Genomic DNA, 17,693 nt, shown 5'->3' with positions numbered 1-17,693 from the left:
TCTCCAATAACATTTCATCCCTAGTCTCTTGCTAGCCTTTACTGTATATTTCAGCTGTTTGTTTGCCCAGCTGGGCTGTTGCTCTATGAGGTAGGTGGAAGTAGACCCTGGGTCTAATTCATCTGTAAATGCCAAGAACACACACACACACAGTGCCTGCCAATATTACCTGTCGAACTGAATTAAATCTAGTTACACAGGCAAGACAGAAACGTGAAAACTCATATTCCCCCACCCACTTCAATGTACTGTCTCCACCGTATTTACAGAGCTGAGAGTGGGGGTGGGGCAGGAGGTTAAAACTGCAAATTCTGTAAGTTCCCCTTTCTGCTGATGCTTGAAAAATTATCTTTCTGAGTCAGCACAGGTATTTTGATACTGCCTCGAGATTTTGGGCATTTTTTTTTTTTAAGTGATGGTTTAAAAACAAGTGCTTTCACATTTACCATCAGACTGATGGTGTTGGATGGGAAAATAACCATCATGAGAACGTTTATCCGTTCAGCTTCTAAAGCTCTAGTTCGGGGTCTCCATCGGACAACAAACATACGGGACTCTGCCGTCACTGCCTCTTCATCACAGGTGGACGAGCCTCAGCTGAGGCACTGAGTGGTCCCTCCAAAAGCAGTCTGGAGCGGTTGACGCTGGTCATGGGGTCTGGGCCCAGGGACAGCAGCCTTCAGGAGGGTGGACAGACTCATACCCCTCAGTCAAGTCCACTACAACCCCCTTCACCAGTCACGGTTGTCTTCATTGTTTCCACGAGAGGTCCACGACCTCCAAGCAGCATGGCTGCCCGGCTTGTTCTCCAGGCACTTGGAGTCAGCTGGGTCTGCTTGGAGCTGGGCTGATGGAGACTGGTTAGGCGCCGCTCCCCGCCCCGCCCCCAACTGGGCATGCGCGAGTGTCCGGCTCAGTGACCTTTTGACCTTAGAAGACTGAAACTCCACCCTCAGATCGTGCTAACAGCCTCCATTTTGGGACGTGGGGAGAACCATTACCTCACCTTTTTCTTATTTCCAATCAGGTTTCCCCACCCTCGCCACGCCTCAGACCGCCCTCCAGGCTTCAATCCCATAAATACCCCTAGCCCCCTGGCTTCTTCACTGGGTTAGGAAGATCTCCTGGAGAAGGAAGTGGCTACTCACTCCAGTGCTCTTGTCTGGAGCATTCCCCATGGACAGAGGAGCCTGGTGGGCTACAGTCCATGGGGTCGCAGGGAGTCGGACACGACCGAGCGTCTTCACACTCTGGCTTCCGCGCAGGCACCTCGTGTCTCCTCCTGTGGCTGCCTCACTTAGCTATCTCACGCAGAAACCCTCTTTTCTACGAAGCTTCCGGGGGGTCTGGGCGTTTTGGTTGCCCGGCTTGGGGAAGGGAATTTGGCGCGGTAGCAAGAGCAATGACAAGGGCGGGTAGACTCTCTGCTGTACTTCTTCCTTCCTGACTTCACTTTTACCACAGAAATAAGAGTAGTCTCCTAAAGAAAACCAGCCTCTAACTGTCCTGTTGCCAGAACCTCCCTCGCAGCGTCTCTATTCCTCGCTCTGAACCACACCACCTAGTCAAATGAGGAAGCTCTGCTGCTGAGTATTGATGGCAGAACATCGGGAAGGAGGGGCCGGTAGGGGAGGCTGGGGAAGAAGTGGGTTGAAAAGTGTCCCCCCACCCAATTTCACACCCACCTGGAATCTCAGAACTTGAGAGCAACTAGGGTGCTTGCAGATGTCATCAGCTGAGGTCAAAAGACATAGGTTCTCCCTAGAGCCCTTGGAAGGAGCTTTGCCCTGGAAACACCCTGGTTCCAGACTCTGGCTTCCGGAACTAAAGGGGAATGTGTGTTCTCTTAAGTCATCCAGCTTGTGATAACTTGTTTCCGAAGTCATAGGGAAAAGCCCTAGTTGTTCAGGGAGCTGACTAGGGGGAAAAAAATTCTATTTTTGCCTCCATCTTTTTCCAAAGCAGTTGGGGACTCTGGGGGACGGGGCAGGGGAGGGGCTTTGGCAGTGATGTGGGGATGGTGATTAGTGTTGTATTGAGGAAAGCAAACAGAAACAGGTGTTAACTTTCGTTTAAGCTAGGGCAATAATCTTTAAAGTCAGACTTTGAGAGATTTCTAAGTTCCTTTCTTCTTGGAGTCTTATCTCTGCACCATCAGAAATTGGGAGAGGGTAAGGGTGTGGACGAGGGTACCAGCCCTCAGGTGCTGGAACAAAAAGGCTGATAGAGTCAGGGCTAGTGGGCAGGTCATCCCAACTCCTGACTTTCAGGATTGTGTTCGGACAAACTAAGGAAAACTGTCGATAGGGGCTGTTTTTCTGCTTCCCTTTTGGGACAAGCCTAGCCTAGCCAGGTGATGGGGGGGTGGCCCATCACCTACCAGTATGACCCAGCTTCCACTCTCCCCAATTTTTTTTTTTTTCTGCCAAAAGCCTTATTGTTTCCATTTGGTCCAAGGCTGGGGGAGGGCTCCAGGGTGTTACTAAGGTTTGCCTAGTCCCTGCAGAGAGAGGGGCTTCAGGCAGAAGCCCTGACAATAGGGGGGCTCTTCAAAGGCCCCTGGGCTCCATGAGGCTCCTAGCCATGCTTGAGGGTGAGTCAAAGATACTTGCCCAGCCCAGCGTGGGGACCAGTCAGCCTGTAGAGGTGAGCAAAATCTGAAGGGCTGAAGTGACTGAGGGCCTGCTTAGTGAGAGATTTGTTCCCTACTCGTCCCCCGAACCCCACACGTGGCCAGGGAGGTGAGATTGGTGCCAGAGGGGAGAAGATGGTGGGAACGCGTTACTCACACGTATGAGCAGTTACGTGTGAGTCTTCAAACCACCGTGAGCTCAAATACCAGCTAAGCAATTTTTTTGCCTTAGCTCCAAATCAGTGCGTGGAGTCCCAGATAAAAAGTCTTTCCTCCTGTGACTTCAACTTTCCAGGAGATTCTTAGTGAATAATTCTTTTCCTTTCTATCTACAAGGAGAAAGGTAGTTTTTTGACTGCTCCATCAAAAGATTACTGAATTTCTAATCTGCATGACACCCCTCCCTACTTCCACCCTGCCTTTGAGTCCCTGCATCTTTAAAGTACAGGTGTTTAAACTTAACCCTCTGGCGGCATACTTGAACTTCACAGCCCTGTCAGCTGGACCACCCCCACCTCTGGTGCCTGGTTCCCCCTGGTGCAACTATCCTGGTGTCTTCTGGAGGTGGAGGTTGTACGGGGAACCTCATCTGTCATGGATAAATAAGATACCTCTTTCCACTCAGAACAGGTGGCTTCCATTTAGACCTAAAGAAGATTGAGGCCAACACACCAGGTCATTAGCAGTGAAGAAGAGTGAGTTTAATGGAAAGAGCATATCAACAAGGGCTTCCCAGCTGACTCAGCGGTAAAGAATCCACCTGCTAATGCAGGAGACCTGGGTTTTGGAAGATCCCCTGCAGGAGGCAGTGGCACCCCACTCCAGTATTCTTGCTTGGGAAATCCCGTGGACAGAGGAACCTGGTGGGATTTCCATGGGGTCACAAAAAGAGTTGGATGTGACTTAGCAACTAAACATTAATGAAAGCACGGGACCCTCAGGTGGGTTATTAGGTAGATCAGTGTCTCGTCAGAAGTAGAGAACCAGACTCTGAAGGGACGAACGCTCCCTGCCTCTGTCAGCAAAGGGACATGGAACTAAGCGACTGATGTCTAGTCCATTGCCCTGTCTTTTGAGTGCCTGCTATGAGCCTTGCTCCATAATAAGACTAACCCTGTCCTCCTCTCATGGATCTCACTGTCCAGGGAACTTTTGTTTCTCCTTGAAGAGGCTATCTCTGAATCTGATGGGGTAACTTACTGCGGGCTTAGGTAATGGTTCCCTCCTAGATCTGTACTCTTTCAGGGGATATTTCCTGTTTAGCCAGAAGCTAAACCTAAGGACATGACAGCTGTCCTGCTGCTTACCTTGAAATACAAGGCCTAATAAGGGACACTTCAAACCCTAGTCCTGCATTTTCTCATTTTTGGTGATGGCCAGCCATGACAGGCATCCTGCCTATATGTTGACGTTCAGATTTTCCAAGTGCCAAATTAACACCCATGTACACTTTGAAGCTTCGCTGAATAGGCAAGTAGTGTAGCAACCATGTGACAAGAATTTCCTGTTTCTAAAGCTTACAAGAACTGGCCTCATACCAAACATTGTCAGGGCAGACCGGTAACTGCTACTATGATTTTGGTTTTTGCTCACAGGTGCTAGAAACTGTAGAGAGATTGACTTGCATGCTCTCCTAGAACCTGACTTAAGGTTTCATTTTTCCCTCGTTATTCAGTCCGAGATATGCAGAGAAGCTTCGGCCTGTGGGAAGCAAACACCACCACACCAAAAACCCACAGCTGGGATTCACTCCGTGGCCTCTGGGAGGGCTGGGGGGAGGGGAATCGAGGGGTCCAAGTGGGTCTGGAAGCTCCTAATTCTTTGCAAAATTTGGGGAGGGGAGGAGACTTCTTGGGTGAAAGAAACCAAAATTTCTCTCAACCCTAGTGAGGACTATTCAATTTAGAGGCTGTCAGCTGTTGGTCTTGCCTTGTGTGGCTGTGATGATTTTCACTGGCATGGACCCAGCTCTGTGACCCTCAGAACACTGCGGGACCAACTGGGGGCCCATATCCTGACACCGTGCAGCCCCCCAAAAAGATGGGGCACTTGGTACATAGAGGAAGGAGAAGCAGTCGTGAGTGAAGCCAGACACAAGCTGGGAATTGGGATGGGGGGCGTTCTCCAGCCCACTCTCTCTCCCCCAATCCTCCCCTGGGGCCCTCACTGGCTCGTCTTGACTCAGTCTATGTATGTATGTGTCCTCTCCTCTAATCAACTCTCCTAGTTAAGGCAGATCTTAGAAGCCTTAAGAGTTGAAGGGAAAACATGGTTTCAAGTGGAAGGTGAGGTTTAAGCCCCACTTCAACGTTTGTATTGTTTCCATGGCAGCAGGTCATGGTACACCAAAGCGAACCGGGGGCCAAGAGATACACTCCAACCCTCTCATTTTACTGTGGAAGAAACCGCCTCAGAGCCAGTGACTTCGCCAGAACCATTGCCCATGAGGGAGTGCATCCAGGATAACACCTGGGTTTTCCGACGCCCGCTTGCTCCATCCGTCACCCTGCTCCCCTTTCCTCTCACTTCTTCAAGTGTCAGGCTGTTTGGCATGTAGCAGAACACCCGTGTCCAGAGATGCTTGGTGGCATGCAAGAAAAATCACTAGCCTTCCCAACTCTGCTTTTGTTTGTGTGTATCCTAGTTGTGTATGTGAAGGGCTTCTTCCCCAGTGGCTGAGCGGTAAAGAATCCGCCTGCAATGCCGGAGCCGCAGGAGACGTGGGTTCAATCCCTGGGTCAGGAAGGATCCCTGGGGTTGGGGTGGGGGTTGGGCATGGCAACCCACTCCAGTATTCTTGCCTGGAGGATCCCATGGTCAGAGGAGCCTGGTATGGGCTACAGTCCATAGGGTTGCAAAGAGTCAGATACAACTGAAGCAACTCGGCACATACGCATGTGTATGTGAAAATCAAAGCTCTCTTCATCTCCCAACAAACTGTCAGATGCAGGAAAACAAAACTGTCCACGGGAAAGGAAGACAGTTGCTTTTCTGGGCCATTATGCTTTGGGAAGGACTGATGCTGAAGCTTGAAATTCCAATGCGAAGAACTGACTCATTTGAAAAGACCCTGATGCTGGGAAAGAGTGAAGGCAACAGGAGAAAGAGACGACAGAGGATGAGATGGTTGGATGGCATCACTGACTCAATGGACGTGAGTGTGAGTGAACTCCAGGAGTTGGTGATGGACAGGGAGGCCTGGTATGCTGCAGTCCGTGGGGTTGCAAACTGAACTGATGCTTGGGGAGTTTACCACGAAATGGTCTCATGTGTTAGAATAACTGGTATATTTCTCTTTAACATGACCCAGCCCTAAGTCCTAAAGGCACACATTTCTGTGTCATTTTGCAAACGTTAAATGTTTTAATGTGTAAGTGCTTAGAGCAGTGCCTCCTGAGGCTGAAGGGCTACGCAGGGCTCGGTGATGACCATTAGTGGTGGTGGTGCTGTTACTTCCATCACCTGAGGTGCACAGAAACACAAGCTCCTGGCTTGTGCTCTGGCTCACAGCATGTCACCAGGCAAAGATTGCTCTGTGCAGAGCCCGTAAGCTCTAGGGAAGGGTGTGTGTACATCATGGAAACCCAGTCCTCTCCCAGGAAATCAAATTGGTATTTCAAAAACCTGACTTTCCCAAGAAATCGGGTAGGGTGGCAACCACAGCTGGCTGAAGATTTCCTGTCTCCAGGGGGAGAGTCTGAAGGCAGGAGAAGGGACCGACAGAGGGATGAGATGGTTGGATGGCATCACCGGCTCAATGGACGTGAACTTGAGCGAACTCTGGGGAGGACAGTGAAGGAGAGGGAAGCCCTAGTGTTCTGCAGGCCACGGGGTTGCAGAGTCGGACACGATTGAGCAACTGAACAACAGCCAGGAGGGTCTGGAAGGAAAACTGCTCAAGTGAAGAGGATGTTTCAGGACTGGAGATCTTATTTTTTGGCCACACTGTGTGACTTGTGGGATCTTCGTTCCCTGACTGGGGAGCGAACCCTTGCCCTCAACAGTGAAAGCATGGAGTCCTAACCACAGGACCACCAGAGGTTTCCCGGGATGGGGGATTTCAGATGTGGGGCCTCCACCTTGTGTCTTAACATTCACAGCCTTAAGCGACGCTCCTTTCTGGACATCCCAGCAACTCCTAAAAATAAACTCAAGTTCTTGAAATATTCTGGTTTGCCTTTAAGCTTTCTTTGGCTAGGGGACCCGGGCTATTTTCAGTTCCACGTCCCCAGGTGGTATGGATTTGATCTATCGAATGACAGACGATGCCGGGGCCCATAGTGAGGGCTCAGCAGATAACTTGGGAAAGGTTAGCCGTGGGCGGGCGAGGCTGCAGCCAGCCAGGAGGCTGGGGAGTGGGGAAGCTCCCATTTAAAGATTCCTGGAACTGCAGGGGGAAACTGATGTGCAGACAGCTATTGGAGCATATGGGGCTACTTGTATCTAGTTCAGAAAAGGGGGAGGAACATTCAGGGAGCGTCTAAAAAGAAAGAAAATTGTTCCCATGCCTGGGAGGACATGGCGGCCTATGGCACGAATACCCAGCTGAAGCACAGATCTAAGGGGCTTAACTCTCCTGGCTCTGGGTTGGGTGAACGTGGCCTTTAGAACCATGGCCTCTCCTTTGATCCGTCTTCTCACATTTCCCTGTCCTCCCTCCCCCACCTCCGACTTCAAGTTCACCTTGCCCCAGGCTGTATTGATCCCCTGGCACTTTGACCAGCTACCCAGACATGCAGTCCAGGAGCCACACCCAATGCCCTTTTTGACACTGTCCTTCAAACTAATCCCTGCCTGAAGCTGCCCAGTGCCTGCTGAAGGGCTCCAGGTGAACCGAATGTGCCTTTTCTTTCTTCTTTCAGACATATACTTTTCTCTAGCATCAGTTAGGAAAGCTTTCAGTTGCAGTTAATAGCATAACCAATGACCAGTGGCCGTAAACATAAGGACTCATTACACAAGAAGTTGGGGGTAGAAGGGACTCAGTGTTGATCCAGTGGCTCAAGGATAGCTGCCACCTCCCAAGTCCATCCTTTTTGCTCCACCAGCTATAGTGTGACTTTTCATTCTTGTGCTGGTTACCTCATGACTATAAGGTGATTATTGCCGCACCAGGCATCACATCATCACAGGAAGAAGGAAGGGGTTAGGCAAGTTACCCACCATGTCTGTATTTTTATTACATAAGGAAAGCAAAACTTCCTTGAGAGTTCCTTATTGGAATTCCCCTTACTACTTAGCCAGAACTGACCCCTGGGCCCCCTCTAGCTACGCAGGAGACTGGGAGGATATGTGGTTTCCCAGCTTCCGTTAGTTGTAGGTGGCAAGGGAGAAAAGGGGGTTGCACATGCTGTTAGTCACCCAGCAGTGTCTACCTTATCTGCCCACTCTAATCCAGTAGAGGAGTCTCCTGTGACTGCACTACAAGTGTCCCAGAATTATCTAAGAATTGATATGGAAGTCAGCACCCTCTGGTTTTTGCACTGCAGGAATCTTCTCCAAGTGAAAGAGGATTCAGTGATGACTTTTCCACTCCTGGAACAGAACTGTTTAAATTCCATCCATTTGGCCATTAGCACAACTCGTCAAGAATTGCTATTCATCTCTCCCCCTGTACATCTTGTCTCTTCAGCTGGATTATAAGCTATCTGAGAAGAGGGATCTTATCTCATACCATCTTCCATTGTTAGTTACTCAAATTAGCGTGCCCTTTGTGGCATCCAGGACACACCCACTAATGAAGATAACCCCCGAACATCATGGGGTGAGTGAAGAGACTACACACCTTCCATGGAATCAACCAGAGAACACACCTAGGAGGCCGAATTTTTTGGAAAGGCTAACAGATGGAAACAATGTGGTTATAGAATCTGGAACGTTGGCTAGAGATGGGATTGGAGACTATTGTGCAAGCAGGGTGTAAGTTTTCAAGCTGCTTTTAAAACCAGGTTTGGAGGTGTTACTAAGTTTGGTCTACCCATCCCCCTCCTTGTATTCATTCATGTTCATTCATTCCACAATAGAGGCCCTACTATGTGTGCCAAGGTTCTGAAAATTCAAAGAACACATTCCTACCCTTAGAGCTTGTGAGGAAGCTGATAAGTAAGCAGTCATAAGAAGCGGGACCATTATAGTCTCACACTCGATGTGTCTCAGCAGCTCAGAAGTTCTGGGTTTAGGTTAGGGGGCATTCCCAACCCTTGGGTGGGGTTTGCTTAATTTCTCTTGGCTAGAAAACCTGAGTTAGAAAGGGCTTTAGAATCAGCAGGGGCTTCCCTGGTGGTTGAGACAGTAAGGAATCTGCCTGAAATGCACAAGACCCAAGTTTGGTAACTGGAGAAGGGAACGAGCACCCACTTCAATATTCTTGCTTGGAGAATTCCATGGGTAGAGGAGCCTGGCAGGCTAAAGTCCAGGAGGGTGTCAAAGAGCCAGACATGACTGAGTGTCACTTCTTTACAGTTTTTAGAATCAGTCAGTCTTGGCTTAAAATCCGAGTTCTGTCACTGACCGTGGGACCCCGGGGCAGACTTCTGACCCCTGACCTCATGTGCCAGTTCTCAGTTACTGCCTCTCAGTTCTGGAAGCACCCTTCAATACATGCTTGGTGATCGGTTTCATTCTCCCACTTCTCCTTTAAGCACCACGTGAAGCTCTCAGCAGAGGGCGGGGGGGGGGAGGAGGCTTCCCGTCTTTGCAGCATGGATTGGGGGTCGGGGAGACGGCTGCGTGCTCGTCCTGTAGAGCCGGCCGCAGCCACAGGACCCAGACCCTGGTCCGTCTTGAGGCCTCTTAGCCTTGGCCTGGGTGTAACTGCCCTGCAGCCCTCTCTACTCCGAAACCACACTCTGCACGGCCAGCCCTCCTGCCTGCACCAGCATGCACGCTCTCCTGACACAGGCCTCTGTCCTTCCCTCTCACTGCCCCTGCCACATGTAGCCCGCCCGCCCGCCCGCCCACCCACCAGCTCTGAAGGCCTCTGCGCCTGCGGGTCCCTGACTCCCACTGACCACTGGTGCCCTGCCTACACACGGAAGGGTGTGGTGTATGCCTCGTCCAGCAATTCCAGACCAGCAAATTCTCTGCTACCTGGTGGCCTGATTACACCTTCCCCGGCTCGGTCTGTGCCCCTCGCGAGCGGTCCCTTCTCGGGGCTGTCCCTCCCTTAAGGCACCGTGGGCTGTTCCAAGATCTTGCAGCTCTTTCTCTACTGCTGTTAACTCTTGATACTCAGCATCCATCATCTAACCTGTGTGGTGTCTGTTTCCTGATTGGACCCAGGGTCTTGACATCAGCGAAGAAGAGATGCTAGTGTCAGTATCTCGGATTTATTTTCCCTCTCGAATGAGAAAGCTGGCATAAAGCCTGCGGAGCACCGCTCCACCCCCGAGAGGCACCCTGTCTCCTGCTGCAGCCATGACTGTCTTTTCACAGAACGAGGGAAGCGAGTTTCAGTGGGTGCCAGGCACTCGGCAGAATAGTGCTGATATGCATGTGGTTAGCCTTGGAGGAAGAGACCGAGGGTCAGAGAGACTAACCGAGGTTACGTGGGGTCATGAGTGCAATATGGGATTAAGCTGAAGCCAGGGCTGGTCCTCTGAGTCCACACACCACACTGGGTTTCTGACGAGACCCCTAAACCCTCAATCCTCACCTGAAAGAACAATTTTCCTACATTAAGAACCACCTGAGTCTCCCTGCTCACTCCATGATGAGAAGAGCTGAGCAGCAGAATCGTTCGCTGGAGTTCTTTCGTAATGACTTAACTAAGAGATCTCCTCCTGAGAGAAAGGTCTGACTCATTCGAAAGGTGTGAGCCTGTGGTTTCCCTTTCTCTGAGCTGGCCTCCGAGGAGCCTGACCTTGAAGCTGATGCTGTGAGCCTCGCCAAGTATGCATTGGGCTGTTAGAAGTGCCACTTTGAGGAAAAATCCCATGGGTCACAACGTGGGCTAAATGGTTCACCAGCCGTGGGACCAGTTTGTATGGCCGGTTGCTTGAACCTAACTTCCCAAAGGCCAACAGACCTTGTTACATTCACGGATGCTTCTCCGGTCCCTAGAACAGCTTGATATATAGTAAGTGCTCAGTAAATATTCAAGTGGACGAATTTTACATAGTCAAGGATTTGCCATATTTCTTTACCTATGGGGCTTCACTAGGCTATTTTAAAGTAGGATTTTGTTTTAAAAGGTGGAGGGAGGAACATGAGTATGTGGTAGTAAGTAGGAACATGACTCTTCCATACATCAAGGCATGACACATGGTTATAACATGCCAGTGACCAGCCCACCCTAGTCAAAGCTTGCTTTTCCTGTGTTTCATCTTTTCCAGGCGTTAGCCTCTTAGCTATCAGCCTATAACTCTGATAACGCTAGGGAAAGTATGGTAACATCCCAGTAAACAACATACTGGCTTTTTAAACCAGAGCCCTTTGGAAAAAATTGCCCAGTGCCTGGCAGGGAATTCTACACATGGCATCTAGTCCATCCATAAATGTCTGGCACTGATGTTGTGATGATGGCAAGATCTTAAAATAAAGGGCTGACATAGGTGATGGAAACTCCAGCAGGGGAGGAATGCTCAGAAGAGGGTCTTGGTGTTTTTAATCAGATAATCTCCCTACGCATCTCAAATCATGACTGGGAAGCTGCCCACGCATTCTATGCATAATCATTCAGAAGGTGTGTGCTATAGCTCACAGAAACTGAACCAAATTACTCAATGAAAAAAACACGCTACATGTTATAGATGTCATAGAGGGAAAACCATGAACACAAACTCCTGGACACTTCAAAAAAACCTTGCTTGCTTACTGGAAATGATTTCTTCTCCCACTTCCATTCTATCACGATGGAGAATATATAGACCGTTTCTTTTTAGAAACCCAGGATGTGAGCCAGCAGTGGCCCTGCTTGTGGTTAGTCTCTTAAAACAGTTGTCCCAAAAACAAACAGACAAAAGCCCGAAATCTTTCAAATTTAGAGGTTTAATGGGCGTGAAGTTGGGCAGATCTGACTCAGCTGGTGTGTGCTGGTGTTCTTCTGATTCCTCCAAGTGTTTACGGAGCCCCTGCTAGGTGACAACCCGTGTCCTGTGTCTCGGAGTAGAGTGGGTGCTCCCTGCAGTGGACCCTTCGCCTGTCGTGTGTCCCCATCACCTGGGATTCTTTCTAACACACCGGAGTGAGAGTCACTCAGCCCAACACTTGGGGACCCCATGGACTATACAGTCCATGGAATTCTCCAGTCTAGAATACTGGAGTGGGTAGCCTTTCCCTTCTTCAGAGATCTTTCAAACCCAGGGTCTCCCGCATTGCAGGCAGATTCTTTACCAGCTGAGCCACAAGGAAAGCCCAAGAATACTGGAGTGGATAGCCTATCCCTCCTCCGGCAGATCTTCCCGACCCAGGAATTGAACCTGGCCTTCTGCATTGCAGGCGGAATCTTTACCAACTGAGCTGTCAGGGAAGCCCAACACATTGGAGGTGTGTGATTAAATGTTTGTTGACTTGAATGGTTCTAGCACCCATGGAATTCATAACACAGGAAGCTATGCAGAATTTCTTGTTCAGTTAGCACTTCTAACACCAATAAAATCTGAGTTTTAAATGAAAATTTAACTTAAGGTAGCCTTAAGGCAAGAAAAGATGAATCACCAGTGGGCAGCAAGCAGCATTTCAAGACTTTTTAACCTACCTGGGGCAGGAATGATGGGCAGTGCCAAAGACCAAACATAACGCCACTGCCTCACTAGAGGTGGGTTCAAGGACACACCTCCTCAGTAATCAACCAGCAAGCTGGCCTCAGGGGACAAAGATTGCTCTTTTGTGGCAGGGGGCATGCGTAGACCTACAGCTGATTCACGCTGATGTTTGGTAGAAACCAACACAAGACTGTAAAGCAATTATCCTTCGATTAAAAATCTAAAAATTGCTCTTTGCTACTTTATAGACACTGCATGTCTTATGATCATATGAAATTTCCTTCTGAAAAGATTCACATGAACTCTTGTGACCTAATCAAAGGTTTAGCAAATAATTTAACGTAAATTCCATGTTAGAAGGGAAAAAAAAATCAAATGATTGTCAGGTGGCCTTTTACTGATAATGGGGAATTTGAGGATCTCTTGCAATATAGAGTTGCATTTCTTCAAGATGTCTCACGACTAGAGAGTTCGGGAAATTACTGTTTAGATCTCAATCATTCCTTCTACTCATTGTTACTAGAGTCATCGAGGATTAACTCTCTTGGGATTGCAATTAAGCCCTATTGTGGATCTCCCAGAAACAATTCTATTAATATCACTTTTCATCTTCTAGGTGCAAATTCAGGAAACATTCAGGGAGCGAATCTGTCTCAGCCACATGCCAGCTTTCTCAGAGCCTACTGGGGAGGAGTCTGCTTTTCCTGGGACCACAACAGAGTCCCTCCCCAACTTAGGAGGGATCGACAAAGAAAGTGCATCATTGGCCGAACACCTGGAGGTAGAAGACTGTACCCAAGGGGCACAGAATGAAGAAAACCAAGATGACAACACGCTCGGACGTCCTTGGGGAGACCTGGGACGTGCGCTGAGCATCCCAGAAGCAAACAGTGAAGCCATGTCCCCCTGTGAGCTGTCAGGGCCTCCCCCCCAGCCCCGGGCTGCCCCGGTGTCCCCTGAATTTGCACATACTGTCCCTGCCCTGGAAACCATGTGCGCTGGGCCAGGGGATGGAGTAGCCGCGTGTGGAATGGATCATCTTGAAGCAGGTGACCAAGAAGCATGTGATACTGTGGGCTCTCTGGTTGGAGCCCCAGTCGGTAAATATTTGCCTCAAGAAATCTGCTCCCTGGACCTAGAGCTGGCAGGTCAAAGCAAGCCACCTGATTTATGTCCTCCCGATGACAAGACTCTGGACGTTCTTCCTCAGACACAAGGTCCTGAGTCTCCCCAGACTGCGTGCGGGAACAGTGATGAGAGAACCTCTCCCGACTCCCCTCTTTTCATCAGCACTTTCACCTGGAACATCTCACAAAAAGCCAGTAAATGTGCCGCCGGGGAGAATCTGGCCGTCATAGAGGGTTCCACCTCCACATCGGCCTCCATAGTAAAGGCTGGCCAGGAGAGGCTGAGACCCAGCCACTCAGGGGGCCTTGAGGAAAGACGGCCTCTATCTCCAGACAGCAACTCTTCCGTTTGCGCTAAAGAAGGCGGTGACGAGAACTCCAGCCCCGGTGCCCCGGACTCGGCAGACATACCAGCAGGTCATAGTTCAGCAGCGAAGTTTCCTCAGGAGAAGCCCACAACACTAATTGCTAATGTTGAGTGTTCTGAGGTGACTGGGGAGAAGGACACATGCGCTCTTTCCGTTGCCCCGAAAGGCCACCCACCCAGATACCTCACAGTTTCAGTTGCTGGGGACAGCCACACGGGCGGCCCTGAGGAGAGTTCACCTCGGGCACCAGGTGGAAACACTTCTCAACTTCCTTCCAATGTACTGTTGGCTCATGTTGTTAATGGTTCCACAATCAACTCTTCAAGAGAGCTGGGTCACATGGCTCCCAGTGGACCTGGAATCCATGTCCAAGTTCCTCAGCTCCCAGAGGGAGAGGGTTTCTGTAGCAGTTCCCCTCTTCAGATTGATAACCTGTCTAGAAAGAAGAGCCAGACCGGGCCCAGAGCAGACACTAGGACCCTTGGAGAGAATTTCCAAGAAAAAGGAAGTGAAACAACACAGAGTGTCCAGCAGGGTTCTTCTGACGATAATTTCCAAGAAATTTTGCCCACGACGTCTGTCGGACAAGTGGAAACAAACCTGGTGCCCTTGGACTGCTCATCAGCCTCCACGGAGAGAGGAAGGCAGAACTCGGGCTTGGGGACTCATGTGCCTGTGATGGCTGAATCTACAGCGAAAGATGACAGTCGGCCTCTGAGCCACGGTCCCCCTCTCGCTAACGTCCTTCTGGACGAGTCTAAAGAGAGCAGTCCAGGATATTGGGAAGGGGGTAAAAAGCTGAAGATCATAACTCTAGAGGCTTCTGTTTCAGAAACCTGGCCACTGGGACAACCGACAGATTCTGGGCTCAAGGGGATGGACGCTGGTCTCATTCCTGACAGGATCCGGGGGATTCCTGATGTTCTAAAGGCGGGTGCTGCTGTGCCTAAACCGGGCCCCTCTAAGACAGCATCAGCCTGCAGTCCTCAGGCAGAGGATGGCTCAGCAATTGCTAATATCCGAAAAATCCATAAAAGGGAAGACCGAGCTGTTCGTGCAAGTTGGAGTTGTCTTTCCTCCCAGTATTTGAGCCAACGCAGATTCCTGGAGTCGTCATCCGTGGACCCTGTAGAGGAAAAGAAAGTCTGTGTCACAGGCTTGCTCCCGGAGGCTTTCAGTACTGAAAGGAAGGAAAATGCTAACCGTGTGAGCCAAAACCCAGATGAAAACCGACTCGAGAGGGATCGCCCCGCCTTCTTTAAACAGCTCCTGTCCTGCCCTAACATCTTGGAGTCCTCTGTGGACCCCATCGATGAGCTGAGTGTGGGGTGGGCCAGGGTGGACCCACCAGAGCCTTCTGAGTCCACACTGGGGGCCATCGGAGTGGAGAATAAATCGAATGATGGTCACTTGGACCAGAGACTGGAAGTCCAACCTGCCATCTTGCAAGTTCCATGTCCCCAGCAAAGTGGGGAAACCCCTCCAAGTAAAAACAGCATCAACCAAAACCAAATGGACCGTGTGGGACGGGAGGCAGGACAAAGTCACCGTGACGGGGCGAAGCGGGACTTGCGTTCTGCCATCTTGCCAGTCCCGGGCCCTGTGCGGGGTGGGGAGGCAATTCCAGGCGGATGCATCAGAAGCCACATACAGGAAGGCGGTGAGAGGTGCTCAGGAGGGCCTGGACGCAGTAAAAGCAACAGGGCAGCATTAGTTTCCCCCGCTTTAGCGCTCTCTAGCGGTCTTGCCAGGATGACCCCCCCATCTGTTGGAGCCAATACTCATAGCCTCACAGTTCAGAATCATGACCTCCGTGAGGAGGACTTTGTGGAGCCCAGAAACCACCAGCGTGCCTTTTCTGACTCAGAGGAAAGGCGAGCTGTGAAAAGTGAGTGGAAGCAAGTGCCCTCTTCCAGTGGTCTCACCCAGGGGCCTTTTACTTCATCTCCTGAAAGAAGAGGCATCACAGACTTTTCAAGAAGCCACAGAATTGAGGAACATAAGATAGAGGAGTCCCCCGTCGGGGAAACCAAACCCACAGGCACATCTGGTTCTCCGGCGGGGCCCCTGGCGTCTGTTTCTGGAGAACATGTGTCAGCGAAAGTTCCTAAGATGCTGCTGGACCCCTACCTACAGGGCTCCACCCTGGGCCACGGGAAGAAGTTGGGGGAGGAGAAGCTTGGCCCCGTGGCGGCCCAAGCTAGCAGTCCACCCCCGCCAGCAGTGATGAAGTCACAGGAGGTCAAGGAGAAGCAAACCCCAGGAAGTGGACACTTAGCCGAGGGGGTAAAGAAGAAAATTCTGTCCAGGGTGGCCGCCCTGAGGCTGAGATTGGAAGAGAAGGAGAATGTGAGAAAGAACTCAGTCTTTAAGAGTCCTAAGCCTGGAGCGGCGGGCTCGTGCGCAGATGAGAAGGGAGAGCCGCAGAGGCCGCCTTGCCAAGGCGAAGGGAGAGGTAGGGCTGTGCTGCTTCCTGCCAGAGTCTGGGCTTATTGACCTTGATGGCAAGTTCGCGTGTCCTCCTGTGCCCGTGTAGTTAGGGTGCATGTCCGCTGGGCAGGCATTGGAGGCCGTGACCAAGTGGTCTGACGTGTAGGCCGGTGGCTCTCAAATGCGAGTGACCGTGGGTTCCCCTAGAGAGCTCGTTTAGACAGATTGCTCAGTTGTGTTCAACTCTTTGGGACTCCATGGACTATAGCCCTTCAGGCCTCTCTGTCCATGGGATTCTCGAGGCAAGAGTACTTGAGTGGGTTGCCAAGCCCTCCTCCAGGGGATCTTCCCAACCCAGGGATCGAACCCAGGTCTCCCACATTGCAGGCATTCTTTACCAGCTGAGCCACCAGGGAAGCCCATGAATACTGGAGTGGGTAGCCTATCCCCTTCTCCAGCGGATCTTCCCGATGCAGGAATGGAACTGGGGTCTCCTGCATTGCAGGTGGATTCTTTAGCAGCTGAGCGACCTAGGAAACCCGTTAAGACTGGCTGGGCCCGACCTAGAGTTTCTGATTCAGGGAGAAAGTGCATTTCTACTGAGCTCCTAGGGGATCTACTGGGAGTACCACTGATACAGGCTGCCTGTAGGTAGGCTTAACTGAGGGAGCGTGCGCTTAAGATGCTTCCTGTTTAATTATCCTTCAAAAAGTAAGCCAGAAAGAAAAACACCAATACAGTATACTAACACATATATATGGAACTTAGAAAGATGGTAATGATAACCCTATATGCAAGACAGAGACACAGATGTATAGAACAGATTTTGGACTCTATGGGAGAAGGCGAGGCTGGGATGATCTGAGAGAACAACTTCGAAACATGTATATTATCAAGTGTGAAACAGATCGCCAGTCCAGGTTGGATGCATGAGACAAGTGCTCGGGGCTGGTGCACTGGGAAGACTCAGAAGGATGGGATGGGGGAGGGAGGTGGGAGGGGGGTTCAGAATGGGGAACACATGTAAATCCATGGCTAATTCATGTCAATGTATGGCAAAAACCACTACAATATTGTAATTAGCCTCCAACTAATAAAAATAACCTTCAAAAAACATTAAAGAAACAAGCATATTAGACTGCAGTAATCCAGGTGAGAGATGATGGTGGCTTGGACCGAGATGGTAGCAATGGATGGCCGTGACTAGTGATGACATTCTGTAGATATTTTGTAGGTAGGAACCACGGGATCTGCTAACAGACTGGATGGAGGGTGTGAGAGAAAGAGAAGGCAAGGACGACTCCATGATGTTAGCCTGAGCTACTGTTAAGTTACAGGATTGCTGTTTACTAAAACAGGAAGACTGGAGGAGGAGCAAGTTTTGCTGTAAAAAAGGGAAGTTCTTTTGGGACCTGTTAAGTGTGTGGTTGTG

General features: G+C 50.3%; 1 protein-coding gene across 4 annotated transcripts in view; it reads left to right on the top strand.

The window, feature by feature from the left end:
• ALPK2 (alpha kinase 2) overlaps nucleotides 1-17,693 on the top strand; it is a 137,692-nt gene that overhangs the window by 83,122 nt on the left and 36,877 nt on the right. For all 4 annotated transcript variants that reach the window (XR_006338161.1, XM_043889257.1, XM_043889259.1 and 1 more), the window contains one exon: nucleotides 12,953-16,286. Coding sequence is in view for 3 of the 4 variants with exons in the window: in XM_043889257.1 (XP_043745192.1) it covers nucleotides 12,953-16,286 (3,334 nt within the window). In the remaining variant the exon portion in view is untranslated. The remainder of the gene's footprint in view (nucleotides 1-12,952; nucleotides 16,287-17,693) is intronic.

Source organism: Cervus elaphus, chromosome 27 (genome assembly GCF_910594005.1).
Source record: "Cervus elaphus chromosome 27, mCerEla1.1, whole genome shotgun sequence".
In the NCBI taxonomy this organism is placed as follows: domain Eukaryota; kingdom Metazoa; phylum Chordata; class Mammalia; order Artiodactyla; family Cervidae; genus Cervus; species Cervus elaphus.
The sequence above is the reverse complement of the archived record's forward strand: the minus strand, read 5'-3'. Positions and strand labels throughout refer to the sequence as shown.